Source organism: Polyodon spathula, chromosome 19 (assembly GCF_017654505.1).
Source record: "Polyodon spathula isolate WHYD16114869_AA chromosome 19, ASM1765450v1, whole genome shotgun sequence".
NCBI classification, from domain to species: Eukaryota; Metazoa; Chordata; class Actinopteri; order Acipenseriformes; family Polyodontidae; genus Polyodon; species Polyodon spathula.
This window is the reverse complement of record NC_054552.1, coordinates 28,486,520-28,511,827: the sequence shown is the minus strand read 5'-3', so window position 1 is coordinate 28,511,827 and position 25,308 is coordinate 28,486,520. Positions and strand designations below refer to the sequence as shown.

The following is a 25,308-nucleotide window of genomic DNA, read 5'->3' as shown; positions in this document are numbered from 1 at the left end:
GAGTTGAGTCTCACTCTAAAGATGCAATCATCAGTCACCCTTCCTTTTGAACTCGGTCTGTTTTAAGTTTGGTTGATATTCTGAATGCAGTGAACAGAAGACAGATTTGCAGTAAGGCTGTTCAACAAAGATTAGAGAAATTAGTGTTGTCAGTTCCGCCATGCTGTTAGTGGCTGCTTTTTTTTTTTTTGTACCAGGTTAAAGCGGATAATGAGTTGTCTCATCTTATACTTCAAACCCATTTCACTGGACGGTAGGCATTACAGAAATGTTATTTAGGATTTAATGAGACATTTATTTATTATAACTGCCAATATTTTCAGCCAACCTATTCCAAGGAAATGTTGAAATGTGTGGAAAAGCTATGGGGACAAAAATGCTCCTTTTGTACTCCTTTTTTTTTTTTCTTTTTTTTGGTGAGGCTGTATGTTCTCAGTTTAATCTTTTTTGGGTGCAAATTTTATGATTTTAAATAGATGAATTTAATTATAAAAAATACTAACTTAATTCACTTAAGCCTATAGCACTTTTTGTCGTTTATCACCAGCAATATGTTTAAGTGAGCTTTGCACTCTTGTACAATCAGTGCCCATAAAGCAATGAAACGCATATTGAACTGGACTTCTGTGATGCTACATGGTTAAGTTCCTAATCTGTGGAGAGCCGGTCCATAACCCTTAATGTCCAAATCCTGATGGTTTCCTCTACTTTTGGAGAAGAAAACAATTAGTTGGGGAAGCTCCTGTGAACACTTCTTTTAAACAGGATCCTTGCAGAATTCCTTTGAGAGACTGTATATCAACATTAAAGACCTGATCATTATCAGTAAAAGAAGGTTAGGCACACTGAAACACGTGTGTGTGTGTGTGTGTGTATATTATATATAATACCTACTGTAGCATCGTGACGAATTTGTAGTTCTAATGGTGCAAAAAAAGTAATTTTATAGGCTTTAAAACTTTTTTCTTCCCCCCACTACTGAACTCACTGCACACCGACTGTTATGCGTGATGAGAATGCGGCGGAAAGAAAGGAGACAATCGGTAGTCAGACTCCAAGAAGTAACCCAGTCATATCTCTTGTGTTTCTTCTAGAGTACCCACACAAGTATGGAGCACAGGGAGGCTGCGCTGATCACTCTGTGTTTGACAGGATGAAGAAGTATCAGGCTTCAGGGATTCGTGAAGAGAATCCAACGGTAAGTAATTGAAAGGTGGTGGATGCTGGCTGGGATTTGCTTGTATTTTATTGAAGGCTAAATTTATATTCAGTTCTGCTGCTCTTGTCCAAACTTTAATAAACTAGCTATAATAATGACTGCTGTAGTCATTTTAAACAGAAAACGGATTCAGTATTCATCAGTGTGCTGCAGTATTTGAGCTCAGCTTTGCAAAGATGTGAATTTGACTGGTTAATACAATACCTATTTTAAAATTGTATTTATTTTTCTGTGGGTTTCCTATGATAAATACAGGCGGTAGTTAAATTTAGTTTTGTTGCATTCAAATGCCTGCTGAGCTGTTGCGAGGAAGTAACCATGTTGAAAAGAAAGGGGCTTTCCTTGTATAATTCCTTAATAAATGTAAATCCTTTTAAAAGCACCGTTCGTGAGCAGTACTTTTTAGCAGCACCCTTTCAAAACTTGTCAGTCATCAATGAAAAGTCCTGGCCGGATAACAATACACAAATATGAATGCAGGCTGCCAGTCTCTTTGGGTCACACATTCTTCATGGATAATTTATTCACACTCCTTTTCTGTCGTGAGTTCAAATCTAGACCTAAAACGCAAATAAATAACCCAACACCCATAGGTGAATACAATGTAATGATTTTGAATTGCATTTGTGTTTATGTTTTGAAATGTGTTGGCAGTGCATTTAATTAGGGACCCGGAGGTTATCTGCAATCGCTACAATACGTGTTTGGTTATTAAAACTGAAGCAAGTGTCAATTATTGAGATTTGCTGGTTCCCACTAGGTATGGTTGATTCTGACTGGGATTCCAAATTAGAACAGAAAGAAACTTGTTAATTTCACCTCAGGAGTTGCTGCCTTTGTTGCATTACTGATAGCAAATCAACTTGAAACAGAGCAGGCTGGAAATTATTGCAGTCTGTTAGGAGACTGGTGGAGTGTGGTGTTTTTTTATTTCTTTTTTTAATGGAATTTATGAAAGCAAGGAAATGGTGTGTTTTGTTTTGTTTTTTGGATGCTGTTCAAAAAAAGCATCAACGTTTGGATACCTTTTGGGCGATTTTGTACATGCTGTGGAAGAAAGGAAGGTACGTTCCAAGAAAGCTTGGAAAAACTGAAGGCAGTTCATCATATATAAACAAAAAACAAGATTAGAAGCCTGCCCATTCACTTGCAGATATAGAGGCTGTTTATTGCATTTTGTTCACAGTATAAAGTATGGAGTTTTAGACAGTAAACTTACAGATGTAGGTAATTTTGGACATGATGGCTGACACAGTAACATTGACATAATTTAAGATTTATTTGTCCCTTTTTTTTAATTAATTTTATTTTTTGAAATCCTGTAGACGTGTCCTAGTTTGCGGTGCATGCATTGCACAGATTTATTTTTTTAAATTTTTTTGTTTTTATAAATATGCTATACTCCACTTAGTAAATGTCTGAATCCAAACCAGATTCTTTCACAATTCATCTGAGGTTTAATTGACAAGTCCAACTAAACCTAAAAAGATTTTTTTTTCTATTCCTTAATTTAGTATTGCAGTCAGTAATTTTATATACATACGTGCTGTCCCTGTCTGTTTGTGTGTGTGTGTGCATGTCAAGTCTAGATAAAGCATTACATTGGATTTTTCCAGCTTTTGTATTATGCATTTCCACTCAGTAACCTTGATGCTTACCCATACTTTTTTTTTTCCTGCACTGAATTAGCAATGTAATTGTACAGACAGATGTACTCCAATTGAAACCAAAGTTTATTGAAGGTTATATTTTATATAAAGATGTGAATTTCTTGTTCAGCGAGCCCTCCTGGTGAATACTAAGTGTGGGTGTAAAGTATTATAGTTCTTCAGTCATGTTGGATAAGAAAAGAACAGACAAGAGTTATATATTTATAAATTCATTGGCGGTCTGATGTTTTTGGTCTGTACTAAGTTTTGATCTCTCTGGGATCACAAAGCACTCATGCACCTGTCATTTCCAGGTGAAGCTGAATGCTAACCCCCCTTCTTTTCCATACCTTTGCAGGAGACTCTAGTGGAGGAGCCCGCGGATGGACCTGTCTTACTGAGGAAACGCAGAACCACCCAACCCCCTAAGAACACCTGCCAGCTCTTCATCCAGACAGACCACCTGTTCTTCAAGTACTACGGCACACGGGAAGCGGTTATAGCACAGGTACACAAGACTCCACCAAGCCCATGACATAATGGAAATTAAATAAGACATTTTAGTGATGTGATATTTTTTATTGTATATTTCCAAATACATTTTTAATTAACCCTTTAGCTCGTTATCCCCCCCTCTGCTTTCTGTGGAACTCCAGCTGGCTAATGTTTAAGATTGGCAACGGCCTTCTGTCTGTGGCAAAGTTGGAGGGATATATATAAATAAACAAACAAACAAACAAAAACACAGAATCAACACAGCAGCTCTTGAGCCTCTATTTAAAAGTTTTAGACAGGACAAAGTAAACAAACCAGATTATGCACGCGCACCGTTAGTGATCTCTATGGAAAGCCATCTGGGACAAAAAAGTGTTGTGCTGCTTTAGATCGAGGCAGAATCTCATGGGACTGAAATGCTTCGCTTAAACGGTACCCACGTTTCTGAAAATTGTTATGTAGTGATTTTTATATAGACTATATATATTATATATGTTTTGTTGTGATTATGTGGAATGTAATAAACGAGAACCAAATGGTGATCCCCCCCCCCCCCCCCCCTCACTTTCCATGTTTGTTTTATTTGAAGTGTTTAATGATAAATTTCAGTTTTCGTTTGCTTGCTCAGCTACAAAAAGGCACGAGTAAACCTCATGTTATTACTTTATGAAAATGTGTTGATGGCCACTGTTTACTGCAAAGAAACAGCAATGGTAAGGAATGAAAAAAATAAATAAATAAAAGGAAAATACCCAGTCAACTTTATGTACTGTTTATTTCGGGAATAAACAAAACAGCGTTTAACTTGAACTGCTATTTGGCATCCTTTGTTTTGTAGTTAATTCACTGGGGTAAAGGTGAGGCCTACACAACTTATTCTTTACTCCTGGGATATTTTTCTATTAACATGTAAGGTCTTGCTGTAAATAAAGGCACACACACACAGAGCCATGGTCACGCCCCCTGCCCTTGTTGCTATGCTGTCTCTGCCTGCGTTCAGAGCAATATAATGGCTTTTATTACTTTTTGAAAAACTAAAGAATATTTAAATTGAGAGAAACAGCCTAACATGAAAATCCTATTTTCGGCCCAGCACTAATATATATTGCACATTATGGTAAAGATAATTAGCAAAATGATTTTATAAAATGATTTGCCCATTGGGGACTATGGGCCCAAATGGGTTAGAAGGTACGTAAGGATCTTTTTATTTTATTGTGTTGCTACAACTGTTTACTTAAGGTGTGTGTATTGTTTGAATTTCTTTTTTTTACATTTTGACCACTTTTTGAAATTGCATTCCCTGTCTCAAGACGGCTTCCCATGCACCTGCATGAATTTCTCAGAACTACATTTCCCATCATCCTAGCTCACATATGTAACTGAGATGGATTTACCAGTGAGCTGTTGTAGCAACACATGGGAACATGTAACACAGTAAAATAAAAAGGTCCTTTTATGTACTCTTTTAAGAGCCCTTGTCAAAGTGTGCGTTTGTCCATCTTCTGTGTTTTCAGTAAGTGCTGAGTTTCAGTAGCAGGCTTGATTCCGAGCTGCTATAAATAACATCTGCGTACATGAACAATTCATAATTGGTGGTGGGAATGCCACAATTATTCGTACCATTACAAGAGTGCTGTTTGCTGGATGCAGGCAGATCCTGTATAATTGAAACCCTGGAGTACAGGCTGTTTGCCAGGTTCATGGTGTTTTACAAATGATTTATGAGCACTTGTAGGAGATTGCTACCCTTGGGATATCAGTTTATAAAAAAAAATCTTCCATCATTCTTAAAAATAACATTGTAAATTAAAATCACATTCTTTTTGTATAAAGGAGTGATATTAAAAATGCAATGTGGGACTCATATATCTTATACCCTTTAATTTCTTTTGAGTTCATCCTCACTTAATTTGCCTCTTAGAGCTTCTCCTCACTTACTGTGCCACAAACATTTATTTTATGTGCACAGCAGTCGATTCTCCAGTGTGTGTCTGTTTTATATATGTGTGTGTTTATATATACATACGTACATACATACACACACACAGGTGGATTGTTTGCTTAGGCTAAAGCCACTCGCCCTTCAATTCTGTATAATGGAATCGCTGGTTGAAGAATTACGTGTTTGTCACCTAGCATTGAGAATAATATGAAAAGGATATTGTATTCATTCACTAGTGGAGAAAATGCGCTAATGCAGTAGAATTTTCATTTAGAAGTGTGTTTCCTTTCTGGTTTGCAGATCTCCAGTCACATTAAAGCGATTGACTCCATTTACCAGAGCACAGATTTCCTGGGAGTTCGAAATATCAGTTTCATGGTGAAGAGAATCAGAGTAAGTGTTTGTTTTCTATTGATTTTTTATTATATACAGTATTAGTCTCTAGAGAGCTTTTACTAGTGGCCTGGACATTTTCTAGTTTCCAAATCAATAATTGTGCAATTAGAGTAAATGAGAAAGTAATATTGATAAGAATTCATTTGTATTTTGTACACTTCTTTATCTTTCTATGATGGTTCATGAAGCCCCCCCCCCCCACAATCCAGTATTTCAAGTATAAATGTGTTGACTTTGTATCCCATATTTTTGGTCCCGTATTTCCCTTTCCTTTCCCAGATCAATACGACGCAGGATGAAAGAGACCCTTCCAACCCCTTCAGGTTTGCTAACATCGGAGTGGAGAAGTTCCTGGAGCTGAACTCTGAACAGAACCATGATGATTACTGCCTGGCCTACGTGTTCACGGATCGAGACTTTGACGATGGTGTTCTTGGACTGGCCTGGGTGGGAGCGCCAGCAGGTAAAGGCGTCTGATTGATATGTCACACGCTGCGCTTTCACATATCTTCTGAGGAACCTGCCCCTCTTTCTTTACATATGTATGCATGTAGCACATTTACATTTTTACCAACTCAAATTTGACCTTTTATGAAGCAGAATTAGGTAATTCTATAGGGAGATGCAAAACTTTTGGCTATAGCTCTATGGAACTGCTTTTCCAGTGATTATTTTTTTTGCTGTGTGGAGGAACCTGTCTGTAATTTCACACTTCCATTTAACAAGGGGATGCAGGTTGTGTGCTTATTTAATTCATCCAGTTTCAGTTATTTAAAACGCTGTGGTTAAGGCCAAGTCTAAATGCAAAGGCAATATGAACAAGTTTAGGTTCAGTTTGATGCACTGCCAAGGCAATGGATAAAGGCTTTGAAACTTGGTGCGAGCTGCTGTGGCCAAAATTGAAATTATTTCTGCAGTCCAGGCTAAGCAATTAAAGTAATCGTGAGACACAATGCCTACTGAAAGCCAGTGAGGTGCATCTAATGAGTCCGAGCCAGTGATGGATCCCCTGGACACTATTATTACTGGGGAATCATCCAATACTTTCATATATTCCAGTCCCTTTAATTTTTTGTATAGATTTTGACAGTGCCCTTTTACAATTCATCACGCTTGTAAATTATCTTAAGGGCAAGTAATTACATTTGTTCTAGCTGTGCCCTAATGTGTACTGCTTTGATCAATTTGCAATTTAGTGGGGGGGGGGGCGACTCATTAAAACCACACAGACAGTGAAAGGAATATGTAAAATATAAGTATTTGCTTTATTGTAGTGGCACAGCTGGGGGGTGGGGGCGCAGGGCAGGGCAGGGTATTCTGCTTATGGACCAATGAAAAGGTTAAACGTTTAAGTTTTTCCTGTTTTTTGTAAACCTGGGAATATGATTATCTTATTTCTTGTTTCTGTTCCCAAGCTGTAGAAGTTAGATATTGAGAGCTAGCAACTCTGCCCTATCAGGCCTGCAAAAAAAAAAAAAAGCTTGTTGATGTTGTCTTGTTGCCTAAATAGACAGTGTGGTCAGTATCACACACTGTCTTGAATATTACTGAGTTTACAGCTGGGTTGGAGCCAGGCCTTGAACCCCATAACCTTCCATAAGAGTGGCAGAAAGCGGTTTTGAGATTGTGATATCCATTCCGCATTGGCCATTATATGGTCTAGTATAGTATTTAATTCTTCGCAAGCATTAGTTTATAGTTTCTAATGTCTGATTCTTGGTTTTGACTTAAATCAGTCACAATGTGTGTTGTGTATCTTTTTTAATCTCAGTTTTCAATTGGACACCAGTTTTGCACTATGGAAAGCATATTGATATAATGCAGTGAGCCAGATTCACTGAAGTAGATTCATAATAAGGCCTAATGATGATATATTTACCCTGAAGTTTTCCAAGGTGACTTTTCTATGTGAGAATGGGCTGGGTTGCCTCTGAAGTAAGTTGAGTTTTCTCACACTGTATATTTTTGCTCAGACACACAAGACCTGTCTTCAGATTGTTTAAGAGTAATCGCTGCAGTTCTGATCAAGCAGATGATTTGCTTCCTCGGAGTTGGAAACTTATGAAAAACTGTAGCCGCTTCTTCCATTTGTATTCCAGTGGCAGTGGAAGCTGAATGCAGGTCACTAATGTAGAAAAGAGAGTACAGAGTCTAATACAGAGAGCAGAGAGCCCTGCCCTGCATCCTAACAGTTTTAAAGACTTGAATTTTATATCTTCACTGCTTTAGAGCCATTGCATACTTCCCATGATCAAATATTAAAAATCTTTTGAGTTTGTCAATTTTTGAACACCAAGTTTACAGCTAAGTGGCTTTAGTATTGCTATACGTAAACCTGCTCGTGTGATGCTACATTGTGTAAGAATATAATGATGGTAAGAAAACTCAATCGGCTTTTACACAGAATTGATTATTTTGTGACCAGCTGGAAATGACATTTACATTGTCTGCAGACAGAATTAACCAGTTACGTGGTCTTTGCTGGAAGATGGAAAAGGAAATTGTTTTCAAACTGTACATCGTGCTGGAGACTGCCACCTTGGAAAGCGTGGTCCCACAGTGAACGTGCTAAAATAAATGTAACACCAATTGAACACTTTTTTTAGAACCACTAGAAAATCTACAGGCAGCAGTCTCTTTGGGGTTTCCTATTACCAGTACAGTTTCTGCTACCAGTAAGAAACCCCAAAAAGACTACTGCCAGTAGTTTAACACCATCACGGCTGAAGTAGAAATACTTAGATTTTATTGACCTCCTCAGTTTTTTTTGTTTTTCAGCAGTTAAAACCAGAACCCAATGATCCAGTAGTAAATATCCCTTGTCCTTTACAGGCAGCTCTGGAGGTATCTGCGAGAAGAGCAAGCTGTATTCTGATGGCAAGAAGAAGTCCCTGAACACTGGCATCATCACCGTTCAGAACTATGCCTCCCACGTGCCACCAAAGGTCTCCCATATAACCTTCGCTCATGAAGTTGGACACAACTTTGGCTCTCCTGTGAGTAGATCCTCTCTGTCTGACTGCAAGGCTGAATGGTGCCTCTCAAAGTTTGTGTAATCCCTTACCTGACTGGCTACAAGGTTTCTACCAGCCACAGTGCTGTTTTTGTGTAAATTACAGACTGTTCTCTTCTGAGTTTGCTCTTTTGACGTGTTTCCATTTTGTCCTGTATTGTTTCTTTGAAACTGTAGCATGATTCTGGAACAGAGTGCACCCCAGGGGAGTCCAAGAGCCAGAGCCTGAAGGAAAAGGGAAATTACATCATGTATGCCAGAGCAACTTCTGGTGACAAGCTCAACAACAACAAGTTTTCAATCTGCAGCGTCCGCAACATTAGCCAGGTGCTGGAAAAGAAGAGAGGAAGCTGCTTTGTGGGTACGTTTCCAAATAAAGAACAGAATTTCAGTAAAGCAGGACAGAATCCACAAAGAACTGTGTGGAGAGGTTCTCATGCTCCAGATTTTGTATTTGGTGGTGTGTGGTGGGGGTGCAGGGGCTGCATCCTTTTTCAATGGAATTATTTTTTTTGGATGCAGGTAAAGCAAGCCAGAAGCTGTGCTTCAACCCCACGCTAAACTGGTTTCAACTGGACCTCAAGTTAGATGATGTAGCTCATTAGCGTGTGTTTTAATATAACCAGCAGCGCCAATAGCCCCTTTTGAACACCTTTTATAATTTATGTGAGAATGGACTAGTCTAACTGAATTGGCAGCCAGTGTGTCAGCTTGTCCATTTAGGAAGATTCCCCTTTAAGTCTGACACCAGGGCAAAGTAACACACAACATTCTTTGTGTCATTCTTAAAGCAGCTGCTTGACGTCTCCACTGCCATAAAGTGGAATGGGATTTTAAATGGTGCAGGTCTTTGCTTAGCATCAATTGGAATGTATGTTTTGCAAAAGGTACAACATCCATTGGCTCCGGGGTAACTCTTATTTTGGGCGGATAATGGTGCTTAAAGGGTACTCCATTAAGGCCGATGTTGCATTTCCCCTCTCCAGAGTCTGGTCAGCCGATCTGTGGAAATGGATTGGTGGAGAATGGAGAGCAGTGTGACTGTGGGTACAGTGATCAGTGCAAGGATGAGTGCTGTTATGATGCTAACCAGCAAGAGAACCTCAAGTGCAAGCTGAAAGAGGGCAAAGCGTGCAGGTAAGTTAAAACAGGTGTTTTAACTTCTAGTTTAAATGCTGTTATTTGAGTTTTTTGTTTCTTTTTTTAATACTGGTGCTGATATAAAATGCTGGTTTTAGATGTGATCAATTTGGGGATTTTTCTTCATTGTTGGTGCACATACAGCTGGATCAATAAACGACTTGCAGCTGTTCCTTAGCTTTACCTTCTGGCTTCAGTGATCTGCTGTCTTAACACAGTTCCCAATCTGCATAGAGCTCCATCAAAATTGAAATCTAGGCACATACTAAGGATGGATTTCATTGCTTAAATATTTAAGACTATTATGCATTTGTTCACTTATCTCAATGAGACAAGGGAATTGCAGAATGATTTGCAAGTAGGAGTAAAATAATAAAATTACTGGCACTGACTGTGAAGATACATTATAAGTATCTCTGTCTCTTTTGAGACATATCACTTGTATTGGTTTTTACAGTACAATGTTCTGTTCAGGTGTCCTCTGGGAGAAATTGCATCTGTCCACTCAGCTGCAGCATGAACAGGAAACCTAATCCTTTGGTCTTTGTAAAACAGATAGATATAGAACTGTTGGCATTTGTTTCATTGCCAACACTTATGAAGCTTAACTAGATTGAAACTAAATTGCTGTCATGCGTTTTATTTTTCCCCCAGCCCCAGTCAAGGTCCTTGCTGTACAAAGGAGTGCACATACAAACCTTCAACTGCAAAGTGTAGAGACGAGTCTGACTGCGCCAGGGAAGGGTCGTGCAATGGCATGCAGGCTATGTGTCCAATATCGGAGCCCAAAATGAACTTCACAGCGTGCCACAGGGGAACACAAGTCTGCATCAATGGGGTACAAGAGACAATTGTTCTGTGTTTTTTTTATTTTTATTATTCTCAGCTAAAAGGGGACATAAATCAAAAAGGGGTTAGCAGTCTCTTTAATACACCAGTAGTTAATATTTTTTTCAAAATGTTCCCATTACAGTATACTTCTATTTAACTTGGGGAAATATGACTGATTTCCAGCATCTTTTCATTTGCCAGATTCATTACCAGATTAGGCCTGCATTTAATATCACAGTGTAAAAGGTGATGGATTATGTTTGTGATGTCCTTTGACTCCTGTCGTTGATTACTTCTCTCTCCTGCAGCAATGCGCTGGCTCAATCTGTGAGAAGTACGGTTTGGAGGAGTGCACATGTGCAAGTACGGATGGGAATGATGAAAGAGAACTGTGCCATGTCTGCTGCAAGGAGAAAAGTGAGAAATATTTCCTTAAAAACCGTAGATCTACAGATAGTGTTGCCTTGTTTGCTGGCTGAAAATTCCCCATGTTCAAAGTGGTCTATGTATTTACATAAATGGCATATTCAGGGCAGTACAGGACAAAGTGTTTCGTATATACGTCTTTGAGAAGCTAATCCAGGCATCTAATTGCCACGATTGCCAAGAAATACCATTGAGTTTAAGCCAATGAAACCTTTATGAACAGTCATGAGTTTGCCCGATTTGTCAGAACAAAATAAAATATTCTAACATTTAGTTATGGTAAGGTGTGTTTGTTGGGTTTTGTTTTTAATTTGTTTTAATATTTTGTTGTTTAAGTTGATGTGAGGAATGAATGCACTTTAGAAGAAAAATAAAATACATGTGTTACACACACTGCTGAAAAAATTCAGTCCACCTTAGTTTGTCCTAATGGAGTTACTGTCCTGTTCACTGTCAAGTTGTCTGATATTGATTTAGAACTCCCTGTGGTAATTTTAGTAAATGGTGAACAGTTGCAAAAAGCTGGGATGTCTTATGGATGGACTTAGATCCATGGCCTTGGATAGATACTCCAAAAGTCTGTCCCTTCCTCAATCTAGTTCTTCGTTTTGGTTTCCCTTTCCTTCTATAGCAGACCAAGGAGTTTGCAGTAGCACAGGATCAGAAATATGGTCAAAGTATTTCTCCGGCAAAACAATCACTCTGCAGCCTGGCTCGCCCTGCAACGACTTCAAGGGTTACTGCGATGTGTTCATGAAGTGTCGGCTTGTGGACGCTGATGGTCCCCTGGCCAGGCTAAAGAAAGCAATCTTTAACCCGGAGCTGTATGAGAACATTGCTGAGTGGATTGTGGTAAGCGTTTTTATTAGTTCAAAGAAGACTTGCTTTGCTTTTACACATTTTGACACAATGCAGGATCAGTGGTTGAAGAGTATTATAGAAATCGTATCCACTCAGCGATCTGGTTCGTCTCCAGGATCCGTTGTTTTCGGGCAGATAGGTATGCACACGCGGCCATGTCTAATTCTGTTTCTGTGTGATGTTCACTTCTTGCTGCTTGTTTCCAGGCTCACTGGTGGGCAGTGCTGTTGATGGGGATTGCTCTCATCATGCTGATGGCTGGTTTCATTAAGATCTGCAGTGTCCACACCCCTAGCAGTAACCCAAAACTCCCTCCTCCAAAACCACTACCAGGTGAGAGCCCTTTAGCGTGTGTCGGCTTCGAACTGCTGCAGAAGTTTTTAATGAAGTCTTCATAATATGAAAGTTTTTTTTTTTTTTTTTTTTTTTTTTTTTACTGAACATGCTGCCTGTGGAGATAATGGGGGGGGGGTGAAATTCCTCTTCTATCCCACTTAAACTCCAACTAAGCTCTCTTCAAAACTTCTTTTTTTAATTGATATTTTTCAATTAGATTTTGAAAACTAACAAGTTGGTGAGGGTCATGTTAAATGAGCCAATAGGTTTTGGGAGGGGAGGAGGCCAGATGCCACCCCCTGATTTCTGTTGAACCCCCAAACCTCATGACCGACGGTCTCTTATTTGGCTCTTTCCCCCACAGGCACTCTGAAGAGGAGAAGAGCGCAGAATGCCAACCCCCAGCCCCAACGCCAGCGGCAGCCACGAGAGAACTATCAGATGGGACAGATGAGACGTTAACAGGAGCTTTTTGCCTTGGTTCTTCCTAGTGCCTACAGTGGGAAAACTTCTCTCCAAAGAAAACCTGTAACAGTCCTTGTCCAGAATCCAGCAACAAAACAAGAAGACATAAAACAGCAGCCCTCGGGCCCAGCGAAGTGGAAGAGGTCACACAGCATTAATTTTTGAATGGCTTTATCTCTCAATGAGGAATGAAGAGAACAAAATCACTAATTTCCCTTACAATGTGGTCTTAATTTTTTATTTTATTTTTTTCTTCGAGCAATGGACATTTTTTTTTTTAAATAACCTAATGGCACGCCGTCTTCTTTTTTTTTTTTTTTTTTTTGGTATAATTTTCTGCCCTGCTTAATCCTTTTGTTTATGTTTGCTCCTTTTTTCTTTCATTTTTTAAAGAAATGCCCTCCTTTTGCAGGCAAACATGACTGCAGGTAAAACAGTTTTTTGCTGTCATTTAAGGCCAGGAAGTGAGACGACCTCAAAGTCAAAGAGACTTACTTGCCAATGTAATTAACATTCTTTTACACAGGCCTGTATTTCTAATGCATACCCATACTTCTGCGTGCAATTGTACAGAACAGAAATTGCAATATAGATTTTTTTTTCTATATATATATATATATATATATATATATATATATATATATATATATATATATATATATATATATATATATATATATATATATATATCTTTTTTTTTTCCTGCTGTTTTAATGAAGAATTTACTGTTTTAATTGACACTCTCAGGATATAACAAAGGAAAAGGGGGATTTTGGTGGGATTGAGAATTCTTAACATTTCTGCAGTGGCTGTGATTTGATGTGGGATGTCTAGACCCTTTCTTCTAGCTAATGTTAAGTTGGGCTGATTTTTAATGTGGCAAAATATTCTGCTGCCTGAAATGAACAGCTGCTAGGATGTACATTGCGTAGATCATGATGGTGGGGTGGGGATGGGACTGTAGATGAATGATGCACTTGGGTTTCTTCTGGTTTTGTGTTTTAGGGTTTAGTGAATTACACCTTGCAAGATTGTTTCAATATTAGATCTTCTAGTTTGCTACCATTTTGAGATGGAGTAGCTTTGTGTTGACCTCCCAGGAATGTGGTGGTTGTAGATGTGATTTTTCTGTGGGGATGTGGGAGGAGAAATGTATGTGTGTTTTTTTTTTAAACTTTATTTTATTTTTGATTAGATTTATTTTTTTGCTTTTTACAAATTGCTGTGCATTGCAATTATAAAAATGGACAACCACTAAGCAGCAAATGATCTGTTCTGTGCGATCGGGAAACTTTCAGAGGATAGGCAACATTTATTAAAGTTTCCAGATCAACAGCTTAAAGTGTGTGTGCTTAATTAGTTTATGGACCACTTTATTAGAAACACGTTTGGGGTAGTGATAAAGGCAGACCTAATGTGGAACGAGGATCTGCTGTCGTTGGGCTGTGTTGTCTCCATTAATGGTAAAACTAATTATCTGGTGCCAGGTGGTAATAAGATAACTGATTTTTAAAGCTTGACATGATATACTTAATGCATACTAGCTGTAAGGCTTGAAAGTGCTGAACAAAATGAGAAAATCCGACATGGACGATTCAGCCTTCTAGGCTACAGTATATTGCTTCAATTAAATCCATGCTCCAGTGTCTTTGCTTCAGGTCTAAGGTTACTGGCAATTCATTTATAATGTCTGAGCGGGATAGAACTGAGGTGGTCAACTGTAGCCGTTTGGACAAGCCTCTTGCAGTTAGTGTTTATCATCTGAGTTTCCAGATTAAATACCAAATTGTGTATTAGTTTGTATTGATTATAACATCCATTGGAAGAGGGGGAGGGAGACTGCAAGATAGAAGGGTGGGGTCTCCTGCCCTGTCCCTTTTTTGAATAAATCATTGCTTGTAAATTTAAGCCAAGAGGAAACTCAGTAATTTTGTGCATTTTGTTAAGCGAGTAGGTTTTCTAAGATTTGAAAATTGCTTCATAGTAGTTCAATTCTAAAAGTTTACACTGATGTAATCGTTAAGTGATCCAGGCCAACAAGGCTGGTTCACAGACACTAGCGAGACCTTGTAAACATGTACAGTACATGAAAATTAGTGTTGTGGTTTTTTTTTTTTTTTTACATGTAAAGAGACAGATTTTGTATTCGAAAACCAGACAGTCTTGTACAAAATAACATTTCAGATGAACTTGTATTTAGGGTTAAAAGAAAAAAACAGCATCCTTTTTTAAATTCTTAAGATGTATCTGTTGATTGTGCAGGTTGAAATGGGCTTGTGGTGGATAATAAAACTTTCTCTTTACCCCAGAATGGGCCATTAGTGAACCTCTTGAGTGTGAGACATTACAGAACCTTTTTTTTTTTTTTTTTTTTTTTTGGGTCATTTGTATTGTTCTTCTGTGGTAGGGTTCAGGCAGATGTGAACTGCCTTCGGGTTTTATCTCAGTAGAATAAAGCCTTCGCTGAAAAAAACGTGCACTGAACTGTCCAGTTTGAGTTGAAATGTGGTAGGTGATGTTAACTGAAAAATCACGAAGAAAAAAAGATCTAATACTACTGTCCAGTTTTTAATGTCCGCTGTGTTTTATACAGTATCTTTTTTTTTTTTTTGGTTCACTTTGGAAATTTTTACTAAAGTTGTAAAAAGTATTGTGCAAAAGAATATGTAATTTTTTTTTTTTTTTCTGTTTTTTTTTTTTTTTTTTTTTTTTTAAGTACTTGAAATGCATTAATAAAATAGACTTGATCAAAACGGTTTCGATGGGCTTTTGTTCAGCAACAGGTGATCCAAGCTTTCAGTGCCAGAGTTTATGGTGCACTGTGTTGATGCTCACCTAGTTAAAGCAAGACTGCTTGAAGCGCTGGGCGAGTCGTGCGAGCATGGTTTGAATCCTGCTCCTGCCAACCTCAGTCTTGCATGGGAGCATCCACCATCCTGAACCTTGCCATGTAACACAATGTAGACTTGTTATACACAGTGATGTCAAGCCTTCTAGTGGACTGTCTTTCCACTGTTTTCCCTGTCTGACTATAACCTGGGCAGTGAAAATATTGACTTTGTAATTCTCAGCCAGCTCATAGAAATCTGTCAGAAATCTAAGCTCAGATTGTCTAAAGAGCTGGATAATATGTTCCCAACTTGTATGTAAGGAAATTATATGACAGACTTGCATCACCCTGTTTGTGCCTCTCTGACTGGGTTCTGAACTCTCCCTGTGGAAGCAGTATAATGCTGCATCTTGATTTTGTATGGGCTTGCGTTGAGTGGACAGGTTTACTTGCATAATGGGAGGGGCAAACTTTAGTTTGGTTCCACACCATCCTAATTGAATGAAACAAAATACACATTAAAAAAAAAAAAAAAAAAAAAAAAAACTTTACTGGGCATAGTATTTCTAATACTGCAATGCATATAGGTATATGTCTTTTTAAAAATCACTTCTTTTAAAGCGCATCATTAAACATTTCATTCAAAGTGGAGTTCGCTCCTCCTTCAATTGCTGTGGAGTGACCCACTCTGATCTGTAAGAGTTTGGGTCTCCTACTTCTCTAGAACTGGAACATCACATTTAAAAGACCAGCAGGAATAACCCCAATGACATTAAAAGGCTTTGAAAATTGCTGAATTACAGGACAAAAATTAGGATAGATTATATAAACATTTCACATCATTATAGACAACATCCAAGTTAACTGGATTCAAAACGGTTCTATAATAATGTACTTGTATTTGGGATGTGTAGCAATGGCCAGAACAGATCAGTGGAAGGGCATGGTGGATCAAAGCTTGCAGGCCAGGAAAAAGCCACATGCATCTATGAAAAGCGAATGAACTGATGAGAGAACTTGGACCAGGCAATCCATGAGCAGCCAGCCTTGAGAGTGTTCAGCCAAATCTGTTTCAGCTATTGCCAGAGAACCTCAACATATAACTATCCACAAAAATACGTTTATATCCTAAAACAGAATGCTCCGAGAAATAATAGTAATCTTTATAATAATAATAATAATAATAATAAAAAAGGAGTTCCATAAAAGTTTTAATTGTAATATTTCCCAGTCACCAAGTGTTGTAACAGAGCAGTCGGTTTCATCATGCAAGTGTGATTTTCTTCTTCTTCCCCCTGTTGCTGTTTCTCTCGCACCTCACAAAGGTTTTTTCTTGAGCCAGCAGTATGTGCATGCTGTCGTCGCTCTGAGAGCAGAATGAGGTCCTGCAGAGGAACGGGAGAGCTTAGCAGCCGCACTTACAACAGTCCAGAGGTGAGGTGAGGAGTACAGAGAGCAGTAAGTGTTTTGGAGCACGTCAAGTACATCTCATATTCCAGATCCCCACTCAATTCCATGCGCTTTTCTTCATTTGAATACATATCAATATCATTTAAATAGATGAATGATGGCAAAGTGCAATATGGGTGTTTTGCAGCCGCAAATCACTTTGCACCTGTCCTTACATCGGCCCCTAAGAGTTTCATTTTGCACGGGATGGGATGCAGCACCTTTTTGAAAGGTTATTCATCATCTCTCTTCTTTACTGCACATTGAAAGCTTGCCAACAAAAGCAAACCACCCAAAAGTACAACATATTTAATGTGTTGAGCACTGTCGCCTGTGATATCTCACAACTACTTTAGAAAGATTTGAACCCTCCCCTTAAAAATTATTAAAAACCAGCTGCACAACAATTCTCTATACACACACTACCGCTCAACAACAGTGTATGCATAAGATTGCTTTTTATACAGTACAGACAATGATGATTCATTTACGACAGCTTCAAGAAGCTGTTTGGTATGTTTTCTCTATGTTGCTTCTATTTTGCTGATTTGACTTTCCCAGGGGACATTGTTGTGCAAATTCAAATGTTAATCACTGATTTACTACTTTCACGATTTTTTTTTTTTCTTCCTGTTCCACAATCAAAGCAGGTGGGTATCACACTTACCACTGTTTAACATTTACTACTGACTGAAAAGCTTGAATTGTTTGTCTTTCAGTTTCTTTTGCTAACGTTTTCTTTTGCATGCAACTTTAAATATACAGGACAGGACTTGTTTTACCGTACAGTAAAATAATCACAGCTAGAGCATAATTACCAGCTTATCAACAAGAATCTTATGATGATGATGATAAACTTCTATTAGTAGTGCCTCCTTTAGGATTGATTTTTAGATGACTGGTGCTGAGACTTCTGTCTGCAAAGTGCGTTACTATGGTCACTATGTAATATAAAGAGTGGCAAGCTGCCAGTATCATAATAAACAGATTGGTTTCACAGCCCCATGGGTAGTCCAAGATTGGTGCTAATCGGGCTCACTGCAAAATCCTGCAGTTTTATTTAGGTGTTCTTATTATTTTAAAACCTACTTTTTCTGTGTCTCTCCAGCCTTGACCTGGATTCTCCCCACATTGAGCTCTGGGTCCTTCCTTCCTTTTCTCCAAGGCATGATAGTCTGGACCGTGTTCCAGAAGTTGGCCCAAACTGCAGAGCCTTCCCATTTAAACGTGAGAACCATCAGGTCACCAATGTCTGTGTCCAGGGTGATTAGGAAAGTGTATGTTTTGTTGCCAGTTATTTCCTCAACTCTGCAAAACAAAATCAACACTACAAGTAACTATAACACCATCTCCAATATTGTTGAAAATGCAGTGTTGGATATGTGACACTAAATATATTATATATATATATAGATATATATATATCTATATATATATATATATATATTATATTATATATATATTATTTTATAAGTCTACCAATTACATGGGTGGCTTAAGGACTAATGATCTCCCAGATGTAAGAATACATTTCTAAAAGTTTGAAGCCAGCACATACCTTGGATATTATGTGTTTGACGTGCAAAGAGCCCAGTCCACCCACACCATCTTGTTTGATAGGCAGGTTTATTTGGATCCAATTAATATTACAAGATGTTTGACACAATCAGCAATTCTTGTTTTCCAAACACAAGAAGAATGTCCTCTAATGATTTTAAGTCTCTAGCAACCACGGGATGGCCTTTTGCACTTTATTGATTTCACGCATTAAACAAAGGCAAGCACTATTGACTGTGATTCTGAGAAGGATTAATGTAGTGTCAGAAAACACCAGAAGCTGCTTGCTGTTAAACCCCCCCCCCATGCGGAGTGGCTGTATTCACCTTAATCTTAGCTTTCTTTATGTTTTGCACAAATTAGCAAGTTTTAATTGGTCCCCGATCTCAAGTTGGGTCACCCCTCCTGCACACCAGCGATCAGAACCAGCTTGATATAGACAGTGGAACACGGGTACTCACAGAGTGATTGGCAAGTTTTGAACATCTTCTTTTGTACCCATCAGAGAGATAGTAAGCATGGGTTCCAACTGCTCAATTTGGTTGATGAATTGGATCTTGAACTGGTAGTGATAGACTGCAGCAGAGACAGAAAAATGAAAAGGGTTCTTAAACATGTAATTTTTCAATATATAGGATACAGCTTGTTGCTGGTCTCCCAGTGTACAGTAAAATTAGAACATAATTGCCAACTCATTGACAAGCACTCTGATAATTATGATAAACTTGAAAACATGGTTTGGTTTTGCAGCAACCTAAAGTTATTTTACTATTGTGCCATTGGACGTGGAAGATTTATGATTGGTTTGTAGATGACTGGAGTTAAGACTTACTGTACGACGGTTACCTTCCTACAATACTGAAATCTTTGTAGCTTCCCTTTGCGTTAGCCACATATAGAGTTCAAACCATAGTGCTGTAACACACTATTACATCCTTATGGCATTGGGAGAATGCTGGAAAACTAAGTGCTTAAGAAGCTTACAAACAAGCTTTCAGTCAGCAACATCCATTGTGATCAGCTATTTTTAGTCTTTTCAATTGCCAGTTTCAGATTTCTAAAACGTTAGATACTTTCGCTGACAACCAGAGGTAACAAAATGAATTCCCTTCAATACAATTTTAAGGTCATACTGATTTCAGAAGGAAGTGTGAATGATTGCTGCAGGTTACCTTTGTAAGGCATGTGGGAGCGCGTCTTTAGATAGAGTCTTTTGCTGGTTCCGGTTCGGACCTTCTTGATGTTGTAGCCCAGCGTGTTGCAACGGTTCTTGCGGCAGTCCAGGCAGATGCCCTTGTCAAAGGAGTTGTTGTCGTTGCACCAATAGGCCACGCTCTGCTTGTCATCGTTCAACAACGAGTCAATAAACAGGTGCACAGATCTCTCGTGTGCACATTTCACACTCTGTTGAAAACCTAAGAGAGGTCCAGTTAAATTGTTTCAGTAATTTATAAAATGCACTGCTGCAAAAAATGAAGGGATTTATTAAGCATTATATATTAAGCGTTATAAATCCTGTATTCAAATAACACATGCAAAACCAGTGTAATCTGTAAATATTGGACATTACAGTCTATGCTGGGAAAGGGGGTCCTTCATACCTGCCCTACTGTCCTGGCATTGATCATGCTTACTGGGAACGAGTGTGTCAATGCCTGTGTACACATGCTTAATGCACACATCTCTGAATATCCCTTAACTGTTTTGATTAGCGTATTTGGGTCAGATAATTGGAACCCTAAGATAATATGCAAGTGTTTGAGTGCAGTGGATGTTTTCCATACCTGACAGTCCATACTGAGACAGGTGATCATACAAATTCTTGATGTGACAGCCAGGTTGGAAGGTGCCTCCGTTTGGGTAGAAGTCATAATGGGCGACCGGCTGCTTGATCCCCACACTCAGACCCATGTGTTGCTGTGTGAAGGTGTGAATGGCATCAACAAAGTTGGCATCCTCAGGAGACAGCCGGTCAGTGTACGACATTCCTTCGAATAGGGGACCTGCAGGGTCCAGGCCTGTGTGGAGACATTGTTACATTCACACAGCACCCTGTCTTACTGGAAGCCACCCCCGTTCCTTTTGAGGATGGTTCCTGTAATGTTATCCTGCTTTTACCCTGCTTGCTATTCCCCACCTGAATATGCCTCAACTCACTTTGAATTGAAAGTTTCACATCAAGAAGGTTAAACAGAACTGACCCAGCTGGCCCTTCTACAGTGCTGAGTGGCAAAGCCCCTGTGCTGAGTTTCCCATTGCTTTTCGTTGTACATGTTAATGAGGATCAACGTGATTCGCAGTACCTGTAATTCTTCCAATCTTCCTGGAGCTGCTGACATAACTACCAGCAAATCCCGAGACATGAGCGCCAAGACTGTACCCGATCAAGTGAACATTCTCTATAGAAAACTGATGGGACTCCTGGAACAGGACAAAATAACAACTGTTTCTGAACAACCCCTAACGAGCACAGTCATGATGATGATTGCTTGCAAACTGTGTAAAATGCCACTGTTTTTCCCTATGTTGGTATTTTATCCACAGTAATATTAAAAAGCAGACCCCTAAACACTGTATCAGAACACAGACTACTTGTCTACAAGTTCATCTATTCTTGTTGTTTCTTCCACCGTCTCACCTCCAGCCATTCCAACAAGTCTGCGATCTCCTGGCCGACCAGCCGGGTGTTCTGCACTGCTATTGCATAGTGCTGATGAGCGAGGGAGAGCCAATCAGAGATGACCACGTTGCTGTACCTCAGCTTTGACTTCAGGGCCGCTGCCAGCTTCATCACCCAGCTCTCCAGCATCCCATCCACCTGCACCAACAACCTGGTTAGCCTCTATGTGTCAGTACAATCTGGCAGTGACTGGGTCATGTGGTGTGTTCTGTCATAAAGGAGCAGCAGTTGAATCTCCATGCCCATCAAACATTTAACCTCTCTTTGCTTGGAAAGGTACCATGTGGACTCCACTCCGGACTAAAAGTTGATTTTGTAATTTAACTAGGCTGAAACCCCATGGGGAAGGGTTTCCCACCTAATATCTCGAATTATCACAAAACTAACAAACAGAGGTCAAACATGTTGTGTTCCTGTTTAGGGTGTGAGCTTACTGTGTCTAGTCAGGGTTTACTTTGGGTACAATCCTTTTTTTCTGTTTACAGACAAACATTTAGCGACACGGGTACAAAACCGGAGAAATAAGACATTCTCTTACCGACCATCCATGGACGATGATGACCAGGGGGGCAGTGCTGTTGAAGCTGCACTGGTCCAGGGTCCCTGAGTCGAAGGGCAGGATCTTACAGGTATCGTCCATGGCATCCCCTCTGGTGTACAAGCGGAACTTGGATTTTGGGACATAATGAACTTTTTGTTTCGGAATTGGTTGAGATTTATCTTTTGTGTCTGCAACATAAAAAAGAAAAAAAGCCCAAGGCAATTACTTATCCCTTGCTGGAGATAAAACCATTACAAACGTATTAGTGTACTTTTTAAATATGTTTTCCCCCTAATAAGCTATGTGCTGTACCACCATATTAAGAAATGTTGAACGCAGCATAGTACCAGCATATATATATATATATATATATATATATATATATATATACATACACCTAAAGCAAGGGCATTGAATATGTTTGTGTTAATAGGCGTTTTGATGAAGAGGAGCAGCAGGGGCAAGGAAGTCCTCCAGTTTGTAGTTTGTAGGAGGGGTTTCAGGGAATGTATTGTATTCTATTGGATAGCATGTTGTTGCTCTTAGGAAATAAAAACAACCTTCCAAATGCACTCATTTGCCTTTTAGATAGGGTGTGTTCCATTATACAATGACCTTGGCTTGCTCAAATGAATGTAAACAGAGGATTTTTGTGTCACAGAGATTTCAGCAGGACACTTAAATGGTCAACACTTTGATCTTCATTAGTTACACGTGAAGTAATGGTGAGTAATAGTGCATGAACAACTGATGAGTTCAAGGGGCTATTCTGATCACGCAAATGAAATCCCATCATTAAATAGATAAGATTGGTATTGGTTAATGGCGCACCCTTTGAGTAATAAGGAGTTCCTTTGCGATTCTCATGTTATGGTTGTTCTTTGTGCTTCCCACTGAACCAACACAAAGGACGCATTTATTTTTAAGTTTAATCTCATTTTATTTGTAAAATGTTACATAGTTCACTGCTCACACATCACTCACCATTAGTTAATATGTAAATTGTGAAGCATGTTTAAAAGTGGTGGCACACAGATGCAGATTGTTATAGTCACAGTGGAGGCGGTTTGATATCCATTAATCAAGGTAACAGATCACATAATAATAAACTTATTTTTCCGCTTCTGTGAGAACACAATAATATTCCTTCTTCTAGAAAAAATAATATGCAAACACGCATTACATCCCTACAAGTCAGTTGATAGCTCACCCCATGAATACTGAGTTGCTAGTTATACTCTCTTCTGTTATAGATTCAAATGTTGTAACCATGATGGGAAGGAAAAAGACAATAATTGACAGACGTTTATATGGAATGACAGAAAACTTGAAAAAACTCCATCCCTGTGGCGTTTTTTGGATTTTATCCAGAAAACCATCAGAAATATGGTGTATAAAGCTATCGCACAAAGGAAATCAAAATGACCAATCTAATGTAATGCAATGCACTAACTTTTGCCAGGTAATAAAGTTTGCCCTGCAATGATTCAGCCTTGGTGGTCTTTTATCGATCTCTTGCTAAACCTACAATTCCTGCCAGGTGTTCTGGTCACGTAGCCTTGTAGCAGGACATGGCATTGTAACACTAGAAAAGAACAATTGCATAATAGTCTTGGCTCAGACACATGAGAACACTCATTTGTGAGAGAACATCATAAAACATCCCTGATAGCTCTGAACTGAATATGTGGAAACCCCTCTGGTCAAAACAGTTGGGATGGGTAGCTTGTACCCATGCAGCGGGTGAAAGGGCACTGTTCTTCTTGCAAGTTGCCCAGCAGGTCATTTTGAAATGACAATACAATATACCCTATGTTATACTGTCCTCCTACATTAACTGCTCTTCTACTCTTGTCCCACGATAAAAGAAAGTCCTTTGATAAATACTAGTGGTGAGTTTTTGGGTTAGGATGAAACTTTAGCACAGTATCTTCTTTATGATGACAGCAATAAACTCTGTGGACTTGCAGTACAAGACATTCACCAAAGCTCGAACTAGACAAGAATAGATTCCAAACAGTTTAATAGCTGTACTTTTTTTGTTGGTGAGCAGCAAAAAGACTTAATATGCGCACAGCCTTCGACTTTCCACACAGACTTGTCTTCATGATATAAGCTTAATAATTAAGCCCAAAGGTCTGTTTTTACCAATACAGTCAGTGCTACTTATTTACCCAAAGCAGACTGTACAAATTAATGTGTGCAGCAAGAACACATTTTAATAAACCAGCCTGACTAACAGTAAAAGCATTGTAAGAAAACCCCAATTAACTTGCAATTAGTTTGTAAGTATATTTAAAATCTAAACAAGCCCTATAATTTCCCATTTATTAGGCATGCCACAGCGCTGATCAGCTACAGTATTCATGCTCTGTAGTCATAGTTTGGTAGTTGCAATAAAAGATATTGAAATTTATAAGAAGGATATTAAAAGCAAACTGTTTTTATGAACATTGGCGTGACCACCTTTTCAGTAGCAGAGTTTTATGATTGGATCCATGTAAAAATTGGATTGGAGTTTTATGATTGGATCCATGTAAAAAACAGAATTTTGCTGCCGCAGTATGTAAATGTCTATATCTCTACGTAGTCTGCATCATATCAATTGCCATTTTGGTTACGGGGATACGTAGATAACTTACCAGAGACCGTTATTTGGAACATGTTTTATTTTAAAATATTTTGCCCACTTACCAGTTTTGTACCCCAAAAGCCTCTTTGCGTCACTTATGTGATAAATGAACAAGATGAAGACAAGTCCCCTGACAATGCCCATAGTGTGAGATCCTAGCAGACAACTGAAACCGTGAACTATTACCAACCAACCAGCCAGCCAACCACCCAAAGAACTGTAAAAACAGAAACAAAAAATTATTAATTATTAATCAAGACTGGGGTTTTTTATGTTCAAAATGTTACAGTATTTGGCAAAAAGCATATTTTCTTGCAATGCATACAGTACCGTGCCAGCAGCAACAGCCAGTCATGTAGCACAGGTCTGGGGTGAGGTGCACTGTGATCGCTGTATTTGCAGCCTGGCTGAAGGTCAGAGAGGGCTGGTTGGGCATGTGCCATTGACTTCAATCTGATTGGGCAAACACCCCGTCCGATCGCATTGCGAAAGTATTGCAAAAATCAGGGTAAACAATAAAATAAAATGAAATAAAAACCCACAGATGTCTGTCGATCTGACCACTCGCATACATGTTTGTAAAAGCTCTTCTGTACAATTCAACAAAACTAAACTCTTTGCCTGTCACAGCATACCTGTTGGGCAACGTTGTGTTTACAAACCCAGTTAGCTGCCCCTAGTTAAACATCTCTGCTTTGGCCAGGACTTTTTTTTAAGCTGGTCAGAGATGGTTATGCTGGTTTCAGTTGGCCATACCCGTTGAATAACTGGTTATGCGAGTACAGGAAAAGCAATACATTTTCTATCCCTCTTACTGGAATGACTGCACAATCACAGTTGAGT

At 38.9% G+C, this 25,308-nt stretch overlaps 2 protein-coding genes across 3 annotated transcripts in view; one reads left to right on the top strand and one right to left on the bottom strand.

Annotated features, from left to right (window-relative positions):
* The window catches only part of LOC121294484 (disintegrin and metalloproteinase domain-containing protein 10-like), a 65,941-nt gene extending 52,571 nt beyond the window's left edge, over window positions 1-13,370 (top strand). For both annotated transcript variants that reach the window (XM_041218225.1, XM_041218226.1), the window contains 12 exons: window positions 1,095-1,198; window positions 3,227-3,376; window positions 5,609-5,701; window positions 5,984-6,167; window positions 8,537-8,700; window positions 8,895-9,078; window positions 9,704-9,854; window positions 10,512-10,695; window positions 10,997-11,105; window positions 11,746-11,966; window positions 12,182-12,308; window positions 12,676-13,370. In XM_041218225.1, the coding sequence (XP_041074159.1) occupies window positions 1,095-1,198; window positions 3,227-3,376; window positions 5,609-5,701; window positions 5,984-6,167; window positions 8,537-8,700; window positions 8,895-9,078; window positions 9,704-9,854; window positions 10,512-10,695; window positions 10,997-11,105; window positions 11,746-11,966; window positions 12,182-12,308; window positions 12,676-12,773 (1,769 nt within the window). In that variant the 3' untranslated portion in view covers window positions 12,774-13,370. The remainder of the gene's footprint in view (window positions 1-1,094; window positions 1,199-3,226; window positions 3,377-5,608; window positions 5,702-5,983; window positions 6,168-8,536; window positions 8,701-8,894; window positions 9,079-9,703; window positions 9,855-10,511; window positions 10,696-10,996; window positions 11,106-11,745; window positions 11,967-12,181; window positions 12,309-12,675) is intronic.
* A 567-nt stretch (window positions 13,371-13,937) lies between these two features.
* Window positions 13,938-25,006, bottom strand: LOC121294720 (hepatic triacylglycerol lipase-like). Its single transcript, XM_041218758.1, has 10 exons — window positions 24,796-25,006; window positions 24,528-24,682; window positions 21,831-22,021; window positions 21,251-21,430; window positions 20,916-21,033; window positions 20,397-20,630; window positions 19,785-20,027; window positions 19,074-19,188; window positions 18,145-18,363; window positions 13,938-16,991 (listed from the first exon to the last, which is right to left on the bottom strand). The coding sequence occupies exons 1-10, from the start codon at window positions 24,906-24,908 to the stop codon at window positions 16,871-16,873; spliced, it is 1,689 nt and encodes a 562-aa protein (XP_041074692.1). The 5' UTR covers window positions 24,909-25,006; the 3' UTR covers window positions 13,938-16,870.
* Window positions 25,007-25,308: the final 302 nt, after the last annotated feature.

Bases quoted from the DNA above. Each gene is read 5' to 3' on its own strand.
- LOC121294720 (XM_041218758.1), bottom strand. From the start codon at position 24,908: ATGGCACATGCCCAACCAGCCCTCTCTGACCTTCAGCCAGGCTGCAAA. The intron at 22,022-24,527 runs GTAAGTGGGCAA...TTTATGTTGCAG, and splicing joins GCTTTTGGGGTACAAAACTG to ACACAAAAGATAAATCTCAA. The intron at 16,992-18,144 runs GTAGGTTTTAAA...GTTCCTCTGCAG, and splicing joins GCTGGAGAGACACAGAAAAA to GACCTCATTCTGCTCTCAGA.